Raw genomic sequence first — 22,968 nt, 5'->3', positions numbered from 1 at the left:
AACAAGGTGGATTTGCCTTTTGGCAGAAGAACTGGAGTTCTGTCTGGACAACGAGAACACTTTCCTGCATAGTGCCGGGATGACCTAATTTAGTTAGTGAACTGTTGCTGTCAGATAGATGTAGTGGATCACAACTTCCTAGTTAATACCCATTAACTACATCTATTTGAAATCACTGGTGTCAGTTGGATGATGACAGGAGATTAACTGACTTAGCTTCACAAAAATAGGTTAAAGTTGTAGCAGTCATAACGGATTGCAGTTTGTCCTCTCACCAGATTCAGATGTCATACGTTGATAATCCCACCATCAATTCAACCAAACATTTGGCAGATCTGTACACCGATGAAAGGTGGCGGTAATACGGGCGGAAACCGGCACACGCAGTATAACCAAAAAGAAGCGGTACCCACTAGGTGGCGATAATTCACTTACAAATGGTTTGCAATCCGCCATTAAGGGCCATAGAAGAAGCAGCAGCAGGCGAAGAAGAAGAAGAACCATAGCAACGATTAAACAACCATGGCGGTCACAGCTGTAGTCAAGAGCGATCCAAAGTTCGTCTATTTATTTCTCTTGCTTACTGTCGTTACTGCAAACACAACAGAGAGCGACTTTAATACGACCGTTTTTGATGCCTACAATTTTTCATATAATGTTACTGAGAGTACACAGCCTCCAGTGTCTGAGAGCACGACCACAGCTCCGAGCAACAGCACCGAGATGCCGAACCTAGCTGCCGTGCCCCTGCCAGTCTCCGGCCACCTACCCTCTCCTCTCACCAGTGGTAACCTGTCGCTGTGATTTAACCCCAGTTTCTACCCTAGTCCCTCGATTTTAGCAGATGTTCCCTGTTTTTCTTTGTTTACTAAAATAGCTTTTAGGTAATTCAGTTTGTCAGCTACTTTCAGTCCCTTAGATGTGAGCACATTCAAATTTAACCCATAACCATTATACAACTGTAACTAGGATATCTGTTCTCTCAGAGGTAGTAAGGAAAATGTTAAATGGAGATATTTTAACGTAGAGTTTGATCTGATCTTATGGTATTTGCAAGGTTTTATGTTTTTCATTCGAATAGATAAAAACTTGGGATGGTCATACATGCCAGGTATGTAAGTTTAAGGAGAGCATGCACATGCGCTGACACATAGACCTGTGTATGAATAATACGACAGCTCTGACATTACTTCTACATAACATTACATTCTGAGATTATGTTTTACCCTTCTTTACAGTGAATCTTTAACCTCTCTGCATTTAGTACATATTTTCTAAATAACTATTGAACTTGTCAGGATTTAATGCCAAGTCCCATTGACCAGTTGTTCACAATTAGTCAGAGTAAGAGCTCCAGTGCAAGCTCATTCCCAAACCTCTCCTGTGATATCAGCTTTATTTCTTTTTATTTATGTGTTTAGCATGAATTAAAATTTGATTGAATAGGGTGTGGACGAAATGAACTACATTATATTTAATTGTTTTCCTAATATGTTGCCTCTTGTGTTTTTTAATGGCTTGAACATTAAACCTTGTTGTACACACAACTGCCATTTCACATTTGTACCATTTGTAATGCCTTGAATGCATTAAGACTGTTCGTCATCTAGAAAATATGAACTATCTGACCTGTGTGTGTTTGTGTGTGTGTCAGCTGACAGGTTATGTCCCTGCGATGAGCACATGGATGTATGTGACATCAACTGCTGTTGTGACAGAGTGTGTAATGGGGAGGTGCCTCTGTTCACCAGTTGCTCATATCCTACTGTGAGGTATGTAGAAGTCCAGCTGAAAATCTTCTCTTTTTCTACTGATGGGCTGTAGTGTCAGTTCACAAAAATAGATTTTTCTCCTCTTGGTTCTGTGTTGTATAATAAATAGTTTGCCTGGATATAGACAGAGTTTGTTAGAACTTTTTTATGTTCTTTTATGTGTGGTATTGCTGTATTTTATATTAAAAACAGTAGTTGATGCAAACAGGAGCAAAGTAAGCATTTTCAGCTTACAGCAAGTTTCAGCAAGTTTCAGCTTGTTAAACAAGTGGTTTAATGAAGGACTCTTATTGGCTTTGTAGTGCTTTTGATCGTGCGTCTTACTGTCGTCAACACTAAAAACATCACTCCACCTGAGTTCACAGAGAAAAATGTTGGCTGCTTTGGCCAAATTTTAAAAAAACAGTTGACATACACACATGCCCCCAAATATTAAATAGTCCACACACATCAAATGTTAGCCCTGCTGTCTTTCCATAGCCTAATGCACTTCCTTTATTGGGACTAAAAAAAACTTAATTAAAAAACTGTTAGTGAGGGTTAACTTCAGCTACAGAAAAAGTCATAAATGTGACTTGTAGAAGAACCATTAATCACCCAAACTAACCATCAACCTAACAGTTTAAAAGTTAAACTTAAGATATGTTATTACTGAGTGAAAACATTGAGTGGTTTGTATGCTTGTTGTCCTACTGATGGACAGCTCACTGTGGAAATGTTCATGCACACTGCACTGACCTTATCAAAGCAACAGATAAACAAATGGCAACACTTCGTCTTATCTTGCTAAAAGATAAAATCCATAAAAATGTTTCCCAGTAGAGCAAATAATTCAGCAAAATGTTTGCATTTGTCTGCATGTCCATAGTAATGAGCTCCTTCTTTGTCTTTAATCACTTTGTAGTGGCAGCAAGCAGATGTGCAACCATGATGTAGCCTTCTATTCTTTAAGCAGAGCAGCAGACGGGTATTCAGAGCTGCTATCATCTGTTCAGAAGGAGACCAACTACGACATCTTCTGCATCGAGTCACAAAACCGTAAGTCAGCAAATGGACTTTTATGGAGCGTTAGAGTAAACGCTTCAAGAAACCATTTGCACATGAGTTTGGTAAAGTTAAAAAAGGCAAATTAAACAGTGTATTATTTACAATATCATGTATAATAGCTTCCTTAATGACTATTTTGGACTGCAAAGCTCATCTCAGCTAGTTTCTTTTTATCTGCAGGAGTTGATGGACTGTCGTATCCCTCTCCTGCTCTACCAACTGACAGCAACTTTGCATCGCTCTTTAAACAATTCACCAGCTTTATTTTCGGTTTAGAGAAAGTTAACCAGGTGTCCTCTGTAAACCTCCAGACCTCGCGTGGATACCAGGTGAGCCTCTGTTTGAAAGGAGTAACTGCTTATAGCTCATGTAGTATCAGTAAGTGTATGTTTGTCCACATCAAATCAGTCAGTGATTTTTTTTATTCTTATATAATCCATGAGTACTTTAACATATGAAGGTATGTTTAGTCCAGAACATGTGAGGAACTTGTTTTCAAAGAAAGCTCAGTAAGAACACTCAGTGCACTCCTTCATAGGTGAGTCTGAACTTGTCATTTTCCTGTCTGTTCATTCTCTGCTGATGCTTTGGCTTTTCAGTATGGGGATGTGATTGTGACGGCAGGGGCGGCTGCACAGAGAGGGATCTTGCGGCTGCCAACTCCTGGTGTCACTGCTGATTGTGTGGACAACAGTCCTGCAGGTAATGCCTTTGTACTTGTAAATTAGAGAAATTAAAATGTATTCATTATTATGAGATCATCACTTTTAACTATGAGTAGCGGTGTTTCCACTATGACCACTATAGATTCACCTGGCCACTTGAAAAGAGAGGGGGAAAGTTTTTTCTGCACCCTGTAAACTCACCACCTGATGTCACTCAGTCCTATCCAGAGTCCTTTAATGTTGTAAACATTTGCAATTTGCTAAGTACAAACTACTACTACAGTTTGCAAAGGCTGTTTGTCTTTAAAGTAAAAAGTTGCTCCTGTTAAATGCTGGGGAGATAAAAAAAAATCTGGCTGGATATCTGTACTGATGCTGACTGATCAAGTGTAAAGAATGAAATGAGGCCACGTCATTTGATGTAAAATTATCAACCTAGAGAATTCAAAGACAACCCCAAAATCAAAGTGAAAAAGTCACGTGGCAAAAATTTCATTGCAGCATCTCAGAATAGTACTCAGTATTTGGGATGGGCCACACGTGTTTGTATGCATCCCTGACAACGTCGGGGCGTGCTTGTAATGACAGAGTGGTTGGTGTCCTAGAGGAGCTCCTTCCAGATCTTAACCGGGGCCTCAGTGAGGACAGTCTGGACAGTCTGAGGTGAAACCTGGTGGTATGGGATGGTCTGACAGTGGGTCCAAAGATTTCATCCTGGATTAAATCTTTCTCTACAATCAGGGTGTCCTTGCCTTGCCTGTTGAGATCTGTGCATCAATCCATTGATGTGCCTATGCAGACCATCACTGACCCACCACCAAACCAGTCGTGCTGAACGATGTTACAGGCAGTATAGTGTTCTCCAAACCTTCTTTCATATCTATCACATGTGCCCTGCTCTCATGTGTGTAAAGCACTGGGCACCAGTGGTAGACCTGCCAGAAACACAAAAAACCTTTTGGTAATGTCACACGTTGACATACCATCCTGGTGGAGCTGGACTACTTGTGCAACCTCTGCAGGGTCCAGCCTAATGTTATCAGTAATGTGAATGACTCCAGTCCAATGCAGGACTAGTGAAAGAACAGCCACAAACCATGAGGAGGGAAAAACTGCCAGAGGCCTCCACATATAAAACCCACACCTGTTTTGGGAGTTGTCTCATTGTTGCCCTTTAGTGCACCTGTAATTTCATTAACAGCAACTCTCGCTGCTCCTTAACTGAACAGATCAATATCCTATCTAGTTTAATTGACTAGATGCCATAATCTGCTTAAAACATGTTACTTTCATTTTTTGGAGCACTGTGATATTTAACCACTCACTTGTTAAAACGGGTCCCACAGTGGGTAGCTCTGCATTGTTTTCATTTCGCAGATATGCAACCTCATTTATGTCTCTGGCTGAAAAATTAATGTGTTAACCACTACACTATGCAGCCATGCTCCTTCTCATCCCAGTCTCCTTTAAAAAAGTGTCAGTCTTTACTTATGCCCAGAGTTTGCATATTTACTGTCACTGTCTTATTAAACAGCAGTTTCTTTGTTTACATCCTATAAAGCTTTATGAAAAGGATGAGAGGCTTTTTCATCAGTATGAATGCGGTTGTTTTAGCTTTGCTGGTTTGATTTGCAGCTTTCCTAAAGGATCAGAGCAGTCGGTGCTCCCGTCGCGTGGTCCTGGATCAGGACTGCGGCCATCTGCCAGCCCTCAGCATGGACAGCTACACTGACACCCAGCTGTTTAGTGTGAGTCTCACATTTACTGAGCTACACACTGGTTGGCTCTTAAAAATCCACTCTTTAATACAGTGTATTGTTGAAGTGAAGTTCACTATACGCCCAGGAATTATAATGTTATTGAATTTGAATTGCAACTAATGAACAGCATGCACAGCTGTTTTGTGTTCCTCAACTTTATATAGTTCAAATATAGATTATTAACTACAAGGTTTAAAGTGAAATCTTTTGTGCTTCACAGGACATGAGCACAGATGCAGCAGTAAGTATCCTGACCTTTCTCTGTTTGTTTAACTCTGAAACAGTTGGTATGTTTATCAGAAAATTACTGATAAATTGCAAAAACAATCCAAGTTAACAAGATGAGGTCACAGACTCTTAAATGTGTTCATTAAAAACAGTGTAGATGTTATAAACAAACAACCTATATACATTGGCTTTGTGAATGTGTTAGTTTTTTTCCTCTGAGATATTTTTATTAGATTGAAGCAACGAAGTAAAAGAGATACACACAGAATTATTACATGACAAGCAATCAGATTTCACAATGGTTGTTTGAGCTGACATAATAGAACACAGATTAATGACACATTCATATATCTTTTAATTGCTTTTGTCAGTGGCACGAAGTTTTAAACAATTTTCAAATGTTTTAAACACTAAATGATTACAAATGATACTCAACATAAAGACCTGACAGTATATCATAATCATGGAAGATTCCAATTTTACAAACACTTTACAAATTCTTATTTTGGCAGGAATTTTATTGAATGACACAAATTCAAAAACAGAATGGAAAAAAGCCCAACAACTACAACTTCTGACACCATGCATTCTTTTACTCTAAAATTTTAAAAACTATTACATATTGTGCAAATCTTAAGCTGTTACAGTAGCCATGATATTAAATATTCTTAACTCAAGAGCAAATTCTGACTTCCCGACAGTACACATAAGTCTGCATTTGTGATGCAAAGACAGTATGTTAAAAATTGCAATGACTACATTTGGGCTACTTAAGGTTGGTTGTTTGATTTAGCTTAAACAGGCAAGCTCTCTTTTTAAATGCTCAGTTTTATGCAGGACATTTTTTCCAAAGGATAAATAAACCAAACGCATCTTAAAGGTGATGAGAGGATTACCAGGTCTGGAGTGCTGCTAAATGTTAACAAAATGGCTGTAAGTACGTTATTGTTTCTGCAGCCTGTGACTTTGGGAATTTGCATGATTTGTTGCTGTTAAGTAAATACATCTGTGTACATATGTATTTGCAAGATTAGTCGATTAAGCAAACAAGTTAGATTTTAGCTGTAGAAAGATTCTCTGTGATGTGAAGATTTATATTCCTTTATACTTTCTGATACAACCATTGCACCTAATTTCCAGCTGTTTCTGTTAAAGCTACAGTCATGGTATAAAATATACCCTATGCCACTTCTAAGACTATAGATTGACATTATATAAAACTTTACCAAGTTTTTATAATTTTAAAATTCGGTAAATACAATCTAAGATGAATTTAACAAAAACTGACCCAACACACAGAAGCAGTGTATGAACAACTTATGTTGACCCCATGATTCGTTAGCTTTTAGAACCACCTTTAGCAGCAATAACTAAGTCATTGTTTTCTATTACTTTATTAGTCTCTCACATTGTTTCGGAAGAATTTTTCTCCAAAAGTGCATTTTAGACTCATCCATGAGGTCACAAAAGCACACAGACACACCAGCAAGTGTCTTACTTGCTGTTCACAATTCAGCAGTAAGAAAGAGAGGCAAAAACAGCATTCACGTGAGTGTTCCTGGTAACCAAAAAGAAGTCAAGGGCTCATCTCACATATGCCAAAAACCATCTTTATGGTCCACGCAACTTTTAAGAAAATATTCTGTGAACTGATGAGACAAAAGTTGGAATGTTTCTGTTACATCTGCCATAAAACTAACATAGCATTTCATAAAGAGAACATCATACCAAGAGTCAAACATAGGTCATAGTGTGATAGTCTGGATGATCTGCCATAATTGATGATAACAGAAAGTCTGCCTGTAACCAGAAAATCCTAAAAGAGAATGTATGGCCATTGGTTTGGGCCTTGAAGCTCAAGTGCACCTGGACACAACGATCCAAAGCAGCAAGTATGTCTCAGTAAGAGAAAAAAAAGAAAAAATTGAGGTTTGGGAGCGGCTTAGTCAAAGTTCAAATTTAAGTCTGATTGAGATGCTTTAGAGTGACTTCAGTAATATTAATATAAAACCTGGCTCAGATAAAGAGTCATGGTGGTATGTTAAGCATAAAATAACCAAAGAGGTGATAAAATCTATGGTCAGAATCTTCCCATGCCAAACACCCGTAGGTAGACCAGGACATTTAGTAAGACACTGACCGCTTCTCCTGATTGTGTAACTAGTAATCACTTAATTTCACATTAGCATTCATAACACAGTTGTGTTTTTGATTACTATTTACTGAGTAGTATTTGCAGCACGGTGTGCTGTTTAAAAATGTTATCATGTTAGACAGCCATTGATGCATTCTGTATTGTAGTACAGTAGTTTTAATGTGTCCGAAGTTCAGAAACACAGTTATAAACAGTGTGAACAAATCTGAATGAAGAAGTGAAAAACTGCCAAATGAAAAATGCTTGACTGATATGAGTCCCTGCTGTTGCTGGAGGTTGTTCCTGTGGTGGCGTCTTCAGTCATCCTACAGTCTGCAGATCACACTCAGACTGAGCTGAAGATCACAGGTAGAGGAAACATCAGTCCTGTTCTCATCAACCCAACCCTCTGTGGTAATGTAGTGCTGAAGGTGAGTCACACACACTGGAGTTTATTTTTCACTTCCAGCATGAAGAAACAGTTGACATACATATTTGACATCCATTAGCATAGGGGCGATCGTGGCTCAAGAGTTTGGAGTTCGCCTTGTAATCGGAAGGTTACCGGTTCGAGCCCCGGCTCGGACAGTCTCGGTCGTTGTGTCCTTGGGCAAGACACTTCACCCATTGCCTACTGGTGGTGGTCAGAGGGCCCGGTGGCAGCCTCGCCTCTGTCAGTGCGCCCCAGGGTGGCTGTGGCTACAACGTAGCTTGCCATCACCAGTGTGTGAATGTGTGCGTGAATGGGTGAATGACTGGGTATGTAAAGCGCTTTGGGGTCCTTAGGGACCATAAAGGCGCTATATAAATACAGGCCATTTACCAATGTTGATTGAGTTACATAACATAGTATAATAAATATATAATAAAGTTATATATCCTGTAATGTTGTTACATTTATTTTATTTTTTTTAATTAGACCTGTAGTTCTACTGAGTCATCCACTTTGTTTTTCCTCCTGTCACACCTGTCTCTGATGACCTGTTCACTGTGCTCTCCATAAACACAGACAATTTTTTTTCTTTAAAGTAAAGTCTACAGATGTGACCACATTACACTCTGGTTTAAAATTGTATGCAATAGTCAGAAATATCCTCTTCCTGTTTTCTCTTTTCTGGATGATGATTATCACGAGTCTGTGTAGCTACTCCACACAAACACACAGGCAAGCAGTCATTTCAGAGAGATGCAAAAGTCTGGGCATAGGCACGCACGCCCAGACATGCCTGTGTTGTCAGTTATATGTGGAGGTGGGACGTGAAAGTACATTGAGGCAATTCAACCACCTTGAATTGTCAGTGCCAATGTTAGCTAATATATGACACATGAGAAAATCATATAAAAAAACAAAACAAGTCTAATTGCCACTATCATATAAATCAGTATCAGTTCACCCAGAGATGTTATTTAAGGAAAAGTGATGGCACTCCAAGAATCCTGGGACAATTGTGCTGTCTCGTAGCTGGTCCCAAAAACACAATCAACTTTCCAAAAGGGAAACATTTTATGCTTTTCCAGTGACGCATGCACATAATTGTATTCCCATGTCTGGTGCCATTCCCTTACATCTAACTGAAGCAATCTAAGCAGTACTAAGTCTTTATTTGTTAACCACCCCAACACCTCTCCCTATTTAACAGTTATATGCAATAATAAGTTAATTGAAAGTGTGTAATTAGAAAATTATGTCTCTTCAGGTTCTCTATGTGATAAAGTACAACCCACATGGTAAGATAGACAATGCAACAGTGTCTGTGGTGCTTGGATTTGTGACTGAAGCCATGCTGCCTTTGGAACAGGAGTTTCAGGTCATGTACATCCAGGTAGTATATTCAAACAAACCTATCTATGTCTAATGGATTTTTCTCTGCATGGGGAAATCGTAAAGTCATATTTTTATTTTGGAAGAATCAGTCACAAATGTTTTAGCTCCTCACAAAAGCTGGCTAAAATATCCTCATTTAAGTGGCGGGTGGGTGGGGCGGCTTTGCCAGAATTGTGTACATGAGATGATGATGTTAAAGGATAAAAGTGGGGTGTTTGAGTTTACCTGTACATATCCTAATTATCTGAAACTGCAAGCATTTTAATGTGAACATTCACCACTGTATGCGACAGTAAATAAGGGAAGCAGCATAGTTTCAACATGTAGTTATATTACTTTGGAACCAAACAGGTTTGACTTCAAAACTGTGATTGCCAGTTTGTCTTGTCAGAGAAAATCTATCTTTGCACATAGATTTTCTCTGTGTTGTGTACTTCCGCAGCTTTTCACTGGTAGAGATCAAATCAGGTTCTCTAAGAATGAGGGGATTTGTTAGTTTCACAGATTTGTTAGTTTTAATTGCGCTACATTTCTTCCTTCTGAGAAAGACTGCAAAAAGTATTTAGTAATTTAGGAAAACGTGTTACTCCTTGACCATTCACTAAATCTGAGTAATGTTCTGTGTTTTGTGCCTCCTAAACAGGCAGGTGGGGGGGACGTGAATGTCCACTACAGCGGAAATCCAGGTTATGTGGTCGGACTGCCGCTTGTGTCTGGAACAAGAACAGCCGAATATCCTTTATCTGGATAAATGACAGATTTCCCTCATTGTTGTATTACTGCAAGCCCATTTTTGTTAGTGTAACAACACATAAATAACATTTTTTAAAACAAGTTTTATAATAAAAGATTAAAACTATAAGTAAAAATCAATTTTTTGAAATATTAATGGGAAAATTTTTAGTATGCAATTTGCTGCCAGATTTCAGACTGGCTTGTGGTTCATAGTTTCTAAAAGTGAAATGGGAGGAAGAGCTTTTAGCTCAGTTTAGATTCAGGAGACAGACACTTTCTCTACTTTTAAGATAAAGAAAGACACAAAATATAGTCACGTGCTAGTTTCCCAGGACAGTTCTCCATTATCCTTTTTCATTTCCCAGGCGTTTATGTGCCTCTACTGCATGTCATAATTTTTGTCTTATCTCTCCTGTGTCTTTCTTTTTAAAAATTTGTTCAGCGTCCATGGTCTTTCCATGCTCTTTACTACCAACCCCTAACTAGCCGTGGAAGAGTATGATTTTGTTGGAACTTTCTGTTAAAAGAGAGTTCTTCCTTCCCACTGCCAGTGAGTGCTGCCCGTAGGCCATCATCTGATCATGTACTGTTGTTGGCTCTTTACCTTATTATGTTAAACACACGGAGACAATTGTTGTTGTAAACTGAAGCTCTATAAATCAAACTGAATTTCACTGGTTGATGAAAGATGTCTAAGAACTAGGATTTGTCCGTAACATTCCTCTCCACTGGGATTGTCAGAAGCATTGACCTCAGAGACACTCTGTCTCTGCTTCACAGCACTGAGGACCAGGACTGTCTGCAGGGTCCACATCAGCGCTCACCTGTCCTCTTTGGTCAAGACTCTGTGTCTGGCTGCCTATTAAGGCACATCATCCTCACATTTTATTTATCATATTTAATTTTACAAACAGTGTATGTTTTTTCTTTAAGATTCCTGATGGCAACTTTTTTCAATCCTGCAGGTTGGAAGATGGTTTAAATTGCACTCTTGTCTCCCAAGAGCTTCTAAGAATTTTGAGAGGATTTAACTATCCTTATTATGTGGCTTCCTTTGGAAACTCCCCCCTGGACAATATTCTGGACTGGGTGCAAATCAAGACCAACTTCAATCCCACAGTGAGTGCAGTCTGAAAATAAACCTTGACTGGCCTGTTTACAGGAGAGGAGACAGGAAGTGCCCATCATTTAAACAAGGGGCACAGTATCTTACGATGATCATTGATGTGATGAGTAGGGGAGTAATCTTAGATCACTTCATGATGATCTAAATTGAGGTCTGAGGTCTTGAACAGATGTCAAGCATCATGTTTTTGACTTGTAGGAAGCTCCGAGTTGCAGGATCCCATTGTCACTGCATTTAGAAATTGAATGGACCAAATATGGATCCTTGGTGAATCCTCAAGCAGAGATTGTGAGCATCAAAGAAGTAATTCAGAGCAACACCAGCAGTTTGGTAAGACACACCATTTCTGTCAGAGCATTTATAGCAGAAAAAAAACTGCAAGCTACTCTGTTGTTGATGAAGCACAGAGAATCATTTGCACTGTGTGTATTCTCACACAGACCCTGTTGTCCAGAGGCAGTGGTATCCTTCCAATCAGAAGCTCAGTGGCCTTCATCCCAGTATCTGCTGCTGCTCTTCCTGGTTATAGGGCCACACCTACCATCAATGCCAAACTGCCCTTTGACTTCTTCTCCCCTTTTGTTTGATTCAACTGCAGCTTTTGCTTATTTAAGCTTCCCCATAAACACTGGTACACTGTGTGATCATCACTAGTACTATTATTGGACCATCAATCTGCAACTGTATATTGTGTGAATAATGTACATCTGAGTTTTCCCTGTTTTATAATAAAATTTAATACATGGTTTCACATTTTTTTCTCAGTTCTTGAAATAATTGTTTACATTTTTGATAACAGATCATACAGAACTCTAAAATCACATTTAGATGTAGTTTTATGTACAAGTCATCATTCTGTGTTTCACTTATTTACAGGTGCTTTAGACTTTATGGCATGAAAATCACTAACATGTATATACTGGAAATTCATGATGCAAGTGCAGTCCCTTAATTTGTCTCCATCACCACAAAGACAGGAATGATGACATTAAATCTCAGTGCAGTTAGTACTAAACCATTAAATGTTCTGTAGAATGTGGGTACAAGTAGCTCTGCAGCAGTGAGCTTGTTGACCTAGATGTCTATGCCATGCTTCTTGAGGAGGGCTTTCAGGTTGTCGTTCTCTTGTGCCTATAAACATAGACAACAATCAGCTTGTTACTCACTGTAAGCCTTCGTGCCACATACTTGAGCCTTCTGAGTAACAATATGAAGACTTTCTAAGCGGATCATACAACAAGGAGTGAAGCCTAAATAGCTAAATAACAGACACACCTTTCTGTATTACTGCTGTGAAATTTACAAAACAGACAAAAAGTAAAATAATTAAGTTATAATAAATATATCTGATATTCCCCGTGGCACAGAATAACAGTCACCTCTTCCTCAACAAGAAAGGAAATAACAGACAACAGTACTGGTTTTGTTTATAAATACTTTTGAATATATACTGTGTATATGATTTATATATTTTTTACTTAATTTTAATTTTATTGAGTGACTGTATCTTAGCTGTTTTACTGCTACAATGCCAATGAGGATTCTGATATTGATTTAATGTGCATGGAGATTTTATCAGTAACTGTATTCATCACTCAGTCAGCATAATTACAGTTTTAGTTCTGCCTTCTACTGCCTGAAATCCAAAGGAGGACTGAGTGTGTTGTGAACTCTCTGCCATCATTACTGCACAGTTTTTGTGGAATTCCAGGCCTAAAGAGTTCCCCCACTGGGACTATCCATTTGGGAACTTTGTGTTTTAATTTGTTTTTAGAGGCAAGCTAACTGAGGATAATGTTATCCTACTGTAACTGTGAGCTCATTAACATTAAAAACTGAATGAAAGAGTGACTAGAACTAAACAAAGCTTTGAAAACAGAAAAGGTCAACTCTACAGTTTCCTTTCGTTATGAATTTGGCTCATATTGGTTCACTTTAGCCCCTTAATAATGTTAGTCACCTCTCTGTCCTCACACCAGAAGCATTGAACTACACACACTTCTGGAAAACTCTCGGAGTTGAATCCCGAAGCAGGTCTGAGTGACCACCTCCTCAAGGTCAAGGTCAAATTTTGTGAACAGAAGAACAAGGCTAAGTAGCATGAGGGCATCTGCTAAAACTCTCAGACAAGCTTGAATCCCAGTGACATTAACCAATCAAGGTCAGAGGTCAGTTTTTCTGAAAATCAGAGGATTTTTAAATTTATACCATAGGTGCATCTACTAGGAGGCTGAGGAATGACATCAGTATTTTTATGGCCAGGAAGTCTGTCACTGGGACCATTCTCTAGACTCAAAACAAGGTAAGAAAAAAAACTGACTTTTCAGTAACCAGGCTGTAATCTGTAACCTCTCTGCAGAGGTGGAAGTCTGAGCCTGCCATTAGCAGCAGTAATCTTCATGAATATTTGACCAAATTTGCAACGTAAGACATCACCAGTTTATCATTGCGCTCCTGTAGCTCAGTGACTCTTTGAACCAGGTGGTCATAGCTTTCCTTCAGCTTGTGAATCTTCTGGTCTGCACGGGTCTTCACTGACACTAGGATTCCTACAACAAAATAAAAAATGGTCAGCGTTTTTAAACTTTGCCCTGCTAATGGCAACTTGTACACATGTACAACTTAACATCAGTAATTTTGATCTCATATGAAACCAAAACCCAAAACCTGCAAAAAAAAAAAAAAAACAATGTGAAAAAAATATTTTAGTGGGCCACCATTGTGCTTTCTGAATAGTGACATCCAATCTATTTTACATTCCCAATCTGCTTTGCAGCAAGATAAAAATGTATTCTGTTAGCAATTTGAACATGACTGTAACCAAGGAAGACAACATAGCAGACAATCAAAATGTGCATGTAAATGAAGATGATCACAGAGGAGAGGAGGCAAGAGGAACTCAGAGACATGTCAAGTTGCATCAGTATCAGTAAGTCTGAACAATTACAAATTGATGATCTGATTAAATAATCAGAGCCATGACCGTTTTTCATTTCATCCATTTCCTGTGAACACTACAGAGTGGCACTGACCATTGATAATCCTGGCTACCCTCCAGAGTCGGAGCAGGATCAGAAGACCTATCCCATCAAAGGCGTCCTCATGGAAGATGAAGACAATGTCCAAGATGAAGGACACTATCACCACAAAACCATCAAACACCTCAAATTTATGCAGGAAGAATTCCAAGTGGTATGCAAACAGCTTCCCAGCCAGCTCCAACATGAAGAAGGTGAGAATAGCCAAGCTCAGGTAGTGAAACACCTGCCAAACACATAAAGGTGTAGTCAAATCACAGTAACACCCATGGGATGTTTCTTAGACTGTGAAGAAAAGTTGCTTGCCTCTGGAGCAATGTGGCCATGCTCTAGCTTGATGACAGCCAGATCTATAAGCAACTCAGCCAAGACAAAGATGGCATCCAGGATTACCAAACACACAACCAACACCTGCAAGCAGAGTCAGTTATAATGTCAGCTTCTATTATAGTTTTCAAAGTAAAAGAAAAAACATTGGTGGAAGGTACTTGAGCTCAAAACCAGTTGTAGTTGAACTAAATCTAATATTTGACATTGTGCAGCACCTCAGTTCATCTTCTTTCTGAAAAGAAACTAAGGTCCTTTTGCTAACTTTAGCTTAGCTAACTTTCTTGTGTTTGGCTGCCCTTCATAGAGGAAAAATATGGAACAATAGTTGGGTTATAAACTGCTACAGTAAAAGAACGCTATTTTTGTAAAGTCCATTGAATAGCTGTGTTTCACTGTTCTTTGGCATAATCCAGTCCATGTCCAAAAAATGATGAGGAATCCCCTGAAACGGTCGTTATGGCCTTGGAAACTGTGGACTATTCAGCCAGGGATCAAACCACGAGGCTTCTGATTAGAAGATGACCTGCTGTACCTCCCGAGCTAAAGCCACCCCATTGGTCAAAAAAAAAACTTCGATAAAGTTATCTTTCACTAGCTGGGGCCACGTCCTCATTTTAATGTTTTACAGTGTTTGAAGGTGAATGGCTTGGACATGAAGTTTGGGGAAGGCCTCGAAGGGAACTGGCAGCGGCTCCCGGGCCTGGCAGATCCCCATGTACTAAATAGAAGAGAAGAAGTTAAAGAATTGAAAAAGGGAGGGAGGGAGAGTGGGGCACGTAAACGAGAATGAACAGCTTGTAGGACCAGGGGAACCTATATAGATGAGAACCATAAAGGACCGTGTATTGAGGCGTGGTCCCACTCCTGAAATTCTGTTACTTAATCTTCAAAACAATAGCAGCTGCTTTAAAAGCTGTCCAGACATAACTGAGAGGATGATCTCGAACAGAAGCTCAGCCAAATTTACACTGCATACATTTTTTTATTTTTATGGACCCACCCTTTCCCCACCCTTATATTTTTCTGTCATTGTAATAGCTTAGTAGCTTTGGCAGACTGGAAGGCTCAGACAACTGTTTCTTTGTTACATTTTCTGAAAAGACTAGCGGGACATACCTGGAAACGTTCTGAGCTGTATAGCCTCTTGAATGAATCCCTAAATGTTAACGTCGCTGGAAGCTGTCCCGTAGCCGGACTCAACTCCTCACTGGAAACATGCAGTTCTTCCTCGTCACTATGGACCACATGCTGGTCCCCCACAGCAGTGAAATGCTTCAGGTATCGAGACATGACAGCAGGTTGAGGGAGAGGGATGAAGAGAGAGGACCACGTCCCAGCTCAGCGCACCTTGGAGAGAAGAATACAAGTGTGCATTTCACTTTAAAGCCATAAAGTGTGGAGCCATAAAGCGACATTGTACAACTTCATGAACTACAGCTTGCAAAATGTTGTAGGTTCCACTTAAGACCAAAGATGGTATATGTTCAAAATGCTGTATACCTTCTCTACAGATTTCTCCATGTTAGTCAATCCCAGTTTACTTCTCCTTTTTTAATATTTGCGACATGCTACTGACAAACCAACATTTTAGTATAGCAGACAAAGGAAGCTGCGGAGCTTGCTTATCTATCCCCACACTCCACTCAATAGATCTGGAAGGAAAAGTCATAAGACTGCTTTGGTTATCATGAAAATCCACCCTATCAAAATGTCATGATATCAAGACAGAAGGGCTGTTGAGCCTGCAATGGGTGCTTTGTTCTTAAACGATAATCAAGTGACAGGAGCACCAAACCCCAGCCATTTTTTGATTAACTTTAGAGCTAATAAAATCACATCTTAGGCAAAATATTTTTAAATCTTAAATTTACTACAAACAGTCCCGCAAAGGTAAATTTTAATTTCAGACAGCTACTACTAACACACTTCATTTTTCATATGCGTTAATCTGTGATGTGATGGAAGATGTGCAGCAGAACACGGATTTTTCTAGCCTTACTCTAACGCAAAGGGTAATTTTACAAGCGTTTTAACTATACTGGTGTAGCACTTAAAGTACAAGAAGTCAGAAAGTGAGCGTAAAATTTCCGACTACGAGATTCTTCAGCACTGAGCGCAGCTTTGTCGCTTTAGATTTTTCTGTTTATGCGTCTCAGATGTTGGCAGGAGGCTGAAACTCGTGATAGACACGTCCATCCCTTTTGCTTTTGCCAAGTAAGCATTTTACTAATGAGAACAGCGCTGGCACGGAATCTGCACAGCGGAAGCTGTTATTTAATATACACGAATAAACGGTGACAGCAGGACAAATGACAGCAGCTTACCTTTACCTTCCACCTTCTCCTTTAGCACTTTCAACGCTCCTCTCAGAGCAAAAGTTAGTCGGCGTCAAAAAAAAAGAAAAAAGACTCCGCCTCCGTCTTCAGACGCTCCTCCGCCCTATTCTGTCCACCTACCCGCCCCCGCCCGTTTCTTTGTTTTTATTTGTTTTGTTTTATTTTGTTACTTAATATCAAACGGTTATTTTATTATAGCCCACTTCATAAAGCTACTTAATATTATACAAATCCTTTTTGAGGAAAACTGAAATATTGCTGACAAAAAGCTCTAGAAGCGCTGCCCCTTTCGCCTCTTGCATTGTTGCTCTCATATGCTTTCTACTCCATAATAGCAACACTAAGCGTTATGTGCGAATATATGTATGTGTATATGTGTATTTTATTGATTTCTCCATTTCCATTGATTTAGTTATATTCATTATCTACGCGTTTCATTTAAACATTTATTTAAATCATCCTTGATAGTGATGATATAGATAATGATACAGTACCCAACAGGTACCTTACCGTCCACAGCGCAACTATTAAAGAATTTTGAATTATTATTCTTTAACGTGTTTTGGTTCTATTTTCATTTTTATACGACTCACGATCTGTTCTGAAAATACCCTGAACTGGTAAAAGTCTCTGCCTTTGGTTAGATTGGCTAGGTGTCAGTGGGCAGAGCCCTGTCATACAAAGCGGGATTTTATCTTATCCAGGTGTGTTACAAGTGTAGATTGGTAAGCTTCAAACATAACCTGCTACGGAGCAGGTTATGTTCCAGTTTTGAGTACAACAGACATGAACTCATCACTGAAAAATCAATTTTGCATCATTTTTCACTTCCTACCTCTGCCAGGTGTGTTCTGTTGTGTAGCTCTCTTTAAATTTCTTGATGATAGTGCTCCCTTTAGTTCTGCACACTTGGAAATGTGATAACTTTGCAAATCCTTCTGCTCTGTGAGCATCAAAAACTCTTTTTCTCAAGTCTAAACTGAGTTTGGACTTGTTTTTTGTTTAATTTGTTTTGGGCATGATACTTTCTTAGTGACAGCTCAAACCCATGCTGAAGTTTTTATGCTGTGTTTAAATTGGAAGATAACCCTCACTTTCAACTTGATTTTCAAGCTTTGACCATTACAATGTTAAAGCTGGTCATTGCACTGCAGTGGTTTGTGCTATGCCTCAATAAAAAGATTAATTTTTCAGGGGGCCAATAATATTGAGCCTGATCATTTTTTTTTTGTCCTGAAATTATTCTGTTATTGTGTGCAAATAGAAATATCTCATGCTTTCTAAAGAAAACTAGTATGTTTAGAAATGATATATATATCTGTATGGATATCTACAATGATGACCTGGCTTTTGTTCTTAGAGCTTTCTCTGAAATATCTTTTTATTGCAAATTCAAAAATCCTTTTTGAAGGAGATTTTAACACTGTATTAAACATTTAGTAAATACCTAAAGTAGATCAGCAACTCTAAGGCATGTAGAATACGTCAAAAGAAAGGATAAGTATATGTGAAGGATTTTTGTCTTGGCAACTGGGACTCAAAAATGTAAAAAAGATGGATTGTATTTTTTTTTCTCTGCCATACATCAATGATTTTCACAACTGGATTGTTTTCCTACAAGGAATTCTATTATTGAAAAAAAAAAAACCAACTTACAGAAAATATTCTATCATTATGTTTCCATATTCAGAACCCATTTTAAATCATCATCCATATGGCAGTTTAATAACCCCCAGATATGACATATTTATAAAGACTTGGCTAACTTTATTCAAACAAATGATCTTTACTTTGAGAAAGAGCACTAATTAGGGTAGAAAAAAACCCCATTAACTTCTCATAAAAAAAAAAAAAAAAAAAAAACACTAGGAAAAGAAATTGGAACGCAATATTGAGTGAAAAATTGAACAACTAACAGACACAACAAATCCAAACGAACAAACACTGAAAAACTGGAAAATGCTAAATTATGACTAAATAATATTTTATCTAAAAAGGCAGAATTTTTACTATAAGCGACTTTAATATGATAAATTTGAATATAGTATTGAATCAAGCAAATTCTTTGCAAATCAGTCACTTTTCTGGACAACACTGTTAATTCAATTTACATTTATTTATATGGTGTGAAATCACAAGAGTCACTTTAAGGCTTTGGAGTGTAAGGTAAATACCCTACAATAACAACAACAACGAAACAATCTCTTTGAGCAAACGGGAAGTAAAAACTTGCTTTTAACGAGAAGAAAGCTCCGGCAGAACCAGGCTCATGGACGGGCAGCCAGGAAGGCAAGACAAACAACACACTGTAGAAGAGAGCCAAAGATTAAAAATAACTAATGATTAAATGCAGAGTTGTGTATAAAAAACACAGTGAGTGAAAAATAATTAGTTCTCTATACATAAAAGCTGGACCTTTTAGTTATGGACACACAAAACCAAATGTTCAATAGTCATATATGAAACAAAAACATACAGTTTCTGCTTGCTGGCTGTCGTCTAGGCCTGCTTCTGCTCCCAGAAAAAAACAAAGATGTAACTGCTCAGTGCAGGAGATGTTTTGTCCATGTGTCACACCTAGTAATAATTGATATGAAGTAAACACTGCTTTGTGCTCAATTCATCACTTGCAAGGCAAAACCTGTACAGGAGCTGACACTGAGTGACCAAGTGCAAGGAAGACAGAAGCAGCAACGGTGTATGGTGAGAGGAGCAGCTCTGTGTGGGCCACCTACTCACTCTCTCTGCTGATCCAGACTGCCAAATCTATGGGTCCAGTGTCAGAACTCTTATCTTGATTCAGGGGATGAGGACAGCTGTTTTCACTAAAAGGATGACCCTGGATTGGGCTGTACAGTTTTATACCCCAACAAGTATTATTATGACTCTCTTCTCTCGGAAGTGACGTGGCAGTCCTGCTGGCTCCCTATGAGTCTTCTCTCAGTTCACATCCGACTTTGTCTCGTGTCCTTTCCCTGGAAGAGAAGAGACAAGAGAAAACACCCTCCCTGCCTTGATTAATATTATCCTACTGATTCTATTTATTATCTAAGTTCAGGACATTCTGTTCAGACTCCCTTGGCCCAGAAAATATCATTCTGACTGTTAACTAGTTATATGTAAGCATGTTTGCACAGTTACGTCAGTCACATTAATTCAAATCAGTCATAGCGCTGAATGAAGCTTACGACCCTCAAAACTCTCTTTAGTGCCAACTCTTTAATGAGCACATCGCAATGTGTATATAAAAAAAAAAAAATCATAAGTAGTAGAAAAGTGCTATATAAGAGCCCAGGGCTCGCAAAATCGCTAGCCCGACGTCCCGGGGCTAGCGATTTTTCCAGTCGGGCTACCAAAATCCATCTCAGCCCTGCCCGTCGGGCTATCATAGGAAGAAAAAATGTGTCAATGATTTTGCATTTTCTTTCGCAAATGTAGCTGAGTAATTATGTTATTGGCATCGATGAGCCACTGTCATTATGTGACACATTGAAATCGCGTTTGAATTTGTGCTTGTTTTTTGCTTTCACTTTCACTTTGCAATCGTGCGAACTGTGTGTAGAGAGCGGCAGCACTGATGGGTGAGTGACGATTAATTGCGCACCAATTCCTCTGACGTCGTCTTATCACTCATTAGCTTACTATTCAAACGTGACAAGTGAAATCTCCCACAGCAAGCTTAAACACGTGAGAGGTTGATTGCGCAGAGAATCGCTGACCGTTATGTAAGTACCTGTGTAAAAGCAGCAGGATTTACGCTGGAATTTTAGTTCTGCTGAGCCAAATAAGACAGGTCAGGGTGAAGAAGGCACAGCCAAATAAAAGCCTACCACAAAACGGAAAAGTTATGACAAATCAGACTATGAGGCAAAAAGAAAGCTCAGCTTTTTGGGTTTCATGGACAAAAGAATTTATGTGGCTGGAATATGACGAGCTAAATACATAATGTTCTGCCGGGTGTGTCGTGAGTTTCATTTCATTTGAGTCGACAAGCGCCTTTGTAACAGGGACCAGTAATTTGAAGAAAGACCCCATCAGAACCCATGAGAAATGCAAGAAATGCATTATTGCCCAGTCTGCAATATCTTTCCCAGAACAAACAGCAATTGCAAAAAACATACTAAAAATAAACCAAGCAGAAGCAGAAGTCCTGAAAAATCTTTCAAAAGCGTACTATGTTGCAAAGAGTGAACCACCATTGGCCAAATTTAGCAGTTTTGCAAACTTCAAAAAGCAAATGGCCTCGATCTTGGTGCCCCTTACCTCTTACCCTTGACTTCAGTGGAAATTTCAGATTCAGGATCTGACACAGACTGATTCATGTTCTACACAGTTCTTGCAAGTTCATAGAAATTTCTGTTCAATTAGAAACAAGTATTTGAGTTGATGATTGTAATTTTTATACAGTTGTTGTGATTTGTATTTTAACAATTTTCTGATAAATTTGTTTCCTTTACAATATTATACTTTAATGTATAATATTGTAAAGGAAACAGAACATTAACAAATTGCTCTCTTTTTTATTCGGGCTACTTAAATTTATTTTGGGCTACCAAAAACTGAAGAGTGCCTGCCCGAAGGGCTACCAGAGATTTTGAAATTTTGCGAGCCCTGGAGCCAGTTTATTTAACATTACCCATTGCAAAGCAGATCACCACAGAGAAAGACAATATAGCTATAGTAACAGTGATAGTGACAGTAATTGTTCTCACTGTTTTCACTATGGCGAGGAAGGTCACCAAGCACTTGGCTGTATGACAACAATGCCGCCTCAGGGGGAAACAGGAGCCAGACACTACTGGCTGACAAACTTTCCCAACCTGACATATGTGGTATCACCTGTTAATGTCTTGTATCTGCAATTTTGTACTTTTCAGTCTGTACCCAGAGGTCATGACCATAGGTGGGGGTAGGGACATAGACCAACCAGTAAATCAAGAGCTTCACTTTTACGGTCAGTTCTTGCTTCATCATGACAGACCAATCCAGCATCTTTATCACTGCAGCTTCAAAGGAGCTCCCCTGACTCTTGAACAAGACCCCTTACACTCTCATCTCCTGTACTCTGGCATAGAGCCTCCCAGAGAAGCTGAGGAGTGTGATCCCTGGAGAACACCCTCCGGTCCCCTTTTCCTAAAGATGGGAACCACTACCTCAGATTTTCATGTAATGTCTTAGAGGCATGTCCATCTGCACAGCACTACCATCCCGGGGCTTGACCACAAAGTAACTGTTTAACTACCGAGGTGACACCCACCCCCACTGATGGGCACGTTAGCCCCCTTATACCCAGACCCCGGTTCCTCTACAAAAAACATTAGTGGAATCCTTCCGCCTCCAGACTAGATCCTCAACTGAAGTAAGCAGTAACCCATCCCTATCATACACCGTGTGAGTAGAGCACTGCTTTCCCCTCCTTAGTTGCATGATAGTTTGCCAGAATTACTTTGAGGCAGTCCAAAAGTCCACCTGACCCAACCCACCATCAGATGGTAATCAGTTGACAGCTCAGCTCCTCTCTTCACTTTATAATAGTGTCTAAAAAACTGCAGATCTGGTGCCACATGCACTTACGGACATGTTTGAACATGCTGTTCAATTTGATACAACCCGATTTGCACGGAAGTCCAATAACCAAACACCATTTGGGTTCAGATCAGGAAGGTTGTTGCTCCAGTCACACTGCTAAATGTTGTTGCCTGTTATTAAAAGTTTCAGAGTAGGACTACAGTCACCATACGGAACAAGCTCAAATAAGTTGCATTAAGTAATCAGTGTAGATTACCACTAACAAACCTGCTAGCAGCAACAGCTAATCTTAATTTTAACCCAAAGTAGTGTAGTTAAATTAGTTTGAAAACATGGTTGAATTTAAAACTTTCACATCTCCAAACTATTAAAACAGCTTAAAAAAAAAAAAAAAAAAATTGCTATCATGATCACTACTATAATGCTAAACAGATAATTATTTT

The 22,968-nt window shown here is 39.1% G+C and overlaps 2 protein-coding genes across 5 annotated transcripts; one reads left to right on the top strand and one right to left on the bottom strand.

Moving 5' to 3' along the window:
• The first annotated feature begins 248 nt into the window (after positions 1-248).
• Positions 249-12,045, top strand: tctn1 (tectonic family member 1). Its single transcript, XM_031756441.2, has 14 exons — positions 249-787; positions 1,655-1,772; positions 2,677-2,810; positions 3,000-3,148; positions 3,419-3,521; positions 5,120-5,232; positions 5,465-5,485; positions 7,903-8,037; positions 9,304-9,429; positions 10,075-10,163; positions 10,896-11,033; positions 11,132-11,285; positions 11,491-11,622; positions 11,733-12,045. The coding sequence occupies exons 1-14, from the start codon at positions 523-525 to the stop codon at positions 11,877-11,879; spliced, it is 1,824 nt and encodes a 607-aa protein (XP_031612301.1). The 5' UTR covers positions 249-522; the 3' UTR covers positions 11,880-12,045.
• On the bottom strand, positions 12,012-20,358 carry hvcn1 (hydrogen voltage-gated channel 1). 4 transcript variants are annotated; one of them, XM_039621975.1, is made up of 7 exons: positions 19,473-20,358; positions 16,985-19,302; positions 15,777-16,007; positions 14,637-14,741; positions 14,325-14,556; positions 13,729-13,841; positions 12,012-12,423 (listed from the first exon to the last, which is right to left on the bottom strand). In XM_039621975.1, exons 3-7 carry the CDS (start codon positions 15,948-15,950, stop codon positions 12,367-12,369), a joined length of 681 nt encoding a protein of 226 aa, XP_039477909.1. In that variant the 5' UTR covers positions 15,951-16,007; positions 16,985-19,302; positions 19,473-20,358; the 3' UTR covers positions 12,012-12,366. The 4 variants fall into 4 exon arrangements, with proteins under 4 accessions (XP_039477909.1, XP_031612295.1, XP_039477917.1 ...); XM_031756435.2 differs by having other exon boundaries at positions 16,985-20,358; XM_039621983.1 differs by having other exon boundaries at positions 19,230-20,358.
• Between the last annotated feature and the right edge of the window lie 2,610 nt (positions 20,359-22,968).

The sequence above is a fragment of the Oreochromis aureus genome, linkage group 2, assembly GCF_013358895.1.
Source record: "Oreochromis aureus strain Israel breed Guangdong linkage group 2, ZZ_aureus, whole genome shotgun sequence".
Lineage (NCBI taxonomy): Eukaryota > Metazoa > Chordata > Actinopteri > Cichliformes > Cichlidae > Oreochromis > Oreochromis aureus.
This window is presented reverse-complemented; position numbering and strand designations above follow the sequence as displayed.

Bases quoted from the DNA above. Each gene is read 5' to 3' on its own strand.
- tctn1 (XM_031756441.2), top strand. From the start codon at position 523: ATGGCGGTCACAGCTGTAGTCAAGAGCGATCCAAAGTTCGTCTATTTA. The intron at 3,149-3,418 runs GTGAGCCTCTGT...TTGGCTTTTCAG, and splicing joins AGACCTCGCGTGGATACCAG to TATGGGGATGTGATTGTGAC. The intron at 9,430-10,074 runs GTAGTATATTCA...CCTCCTAAACAG, and splicing joins TTCAGGTCATGTACATCCAG to GCAGGTGGGGGGGACGTGAA.
- hvcn1 (XM_031756435.2), bottom strand. From the start codon at position 15,950: ATGTCTCGATACCTGAAGCATTTCACTGCTGTGGGGGACCAGCATGTG. The intron at 14,557-14,636 runs GCAAGCAACTTT...TGTGTTTGGCAG, and splicing joins ATGGCCACATTGCTCCAGAG to GTGTTTCACTACCTGAGCTT. The intron at 12,424-13,728 runs GTGATGTCTTAC...CTATGTTTATAG, and splicing joins AGGAGCGCAATGATAAACTG to GCACAAGAGAACGACAACCT.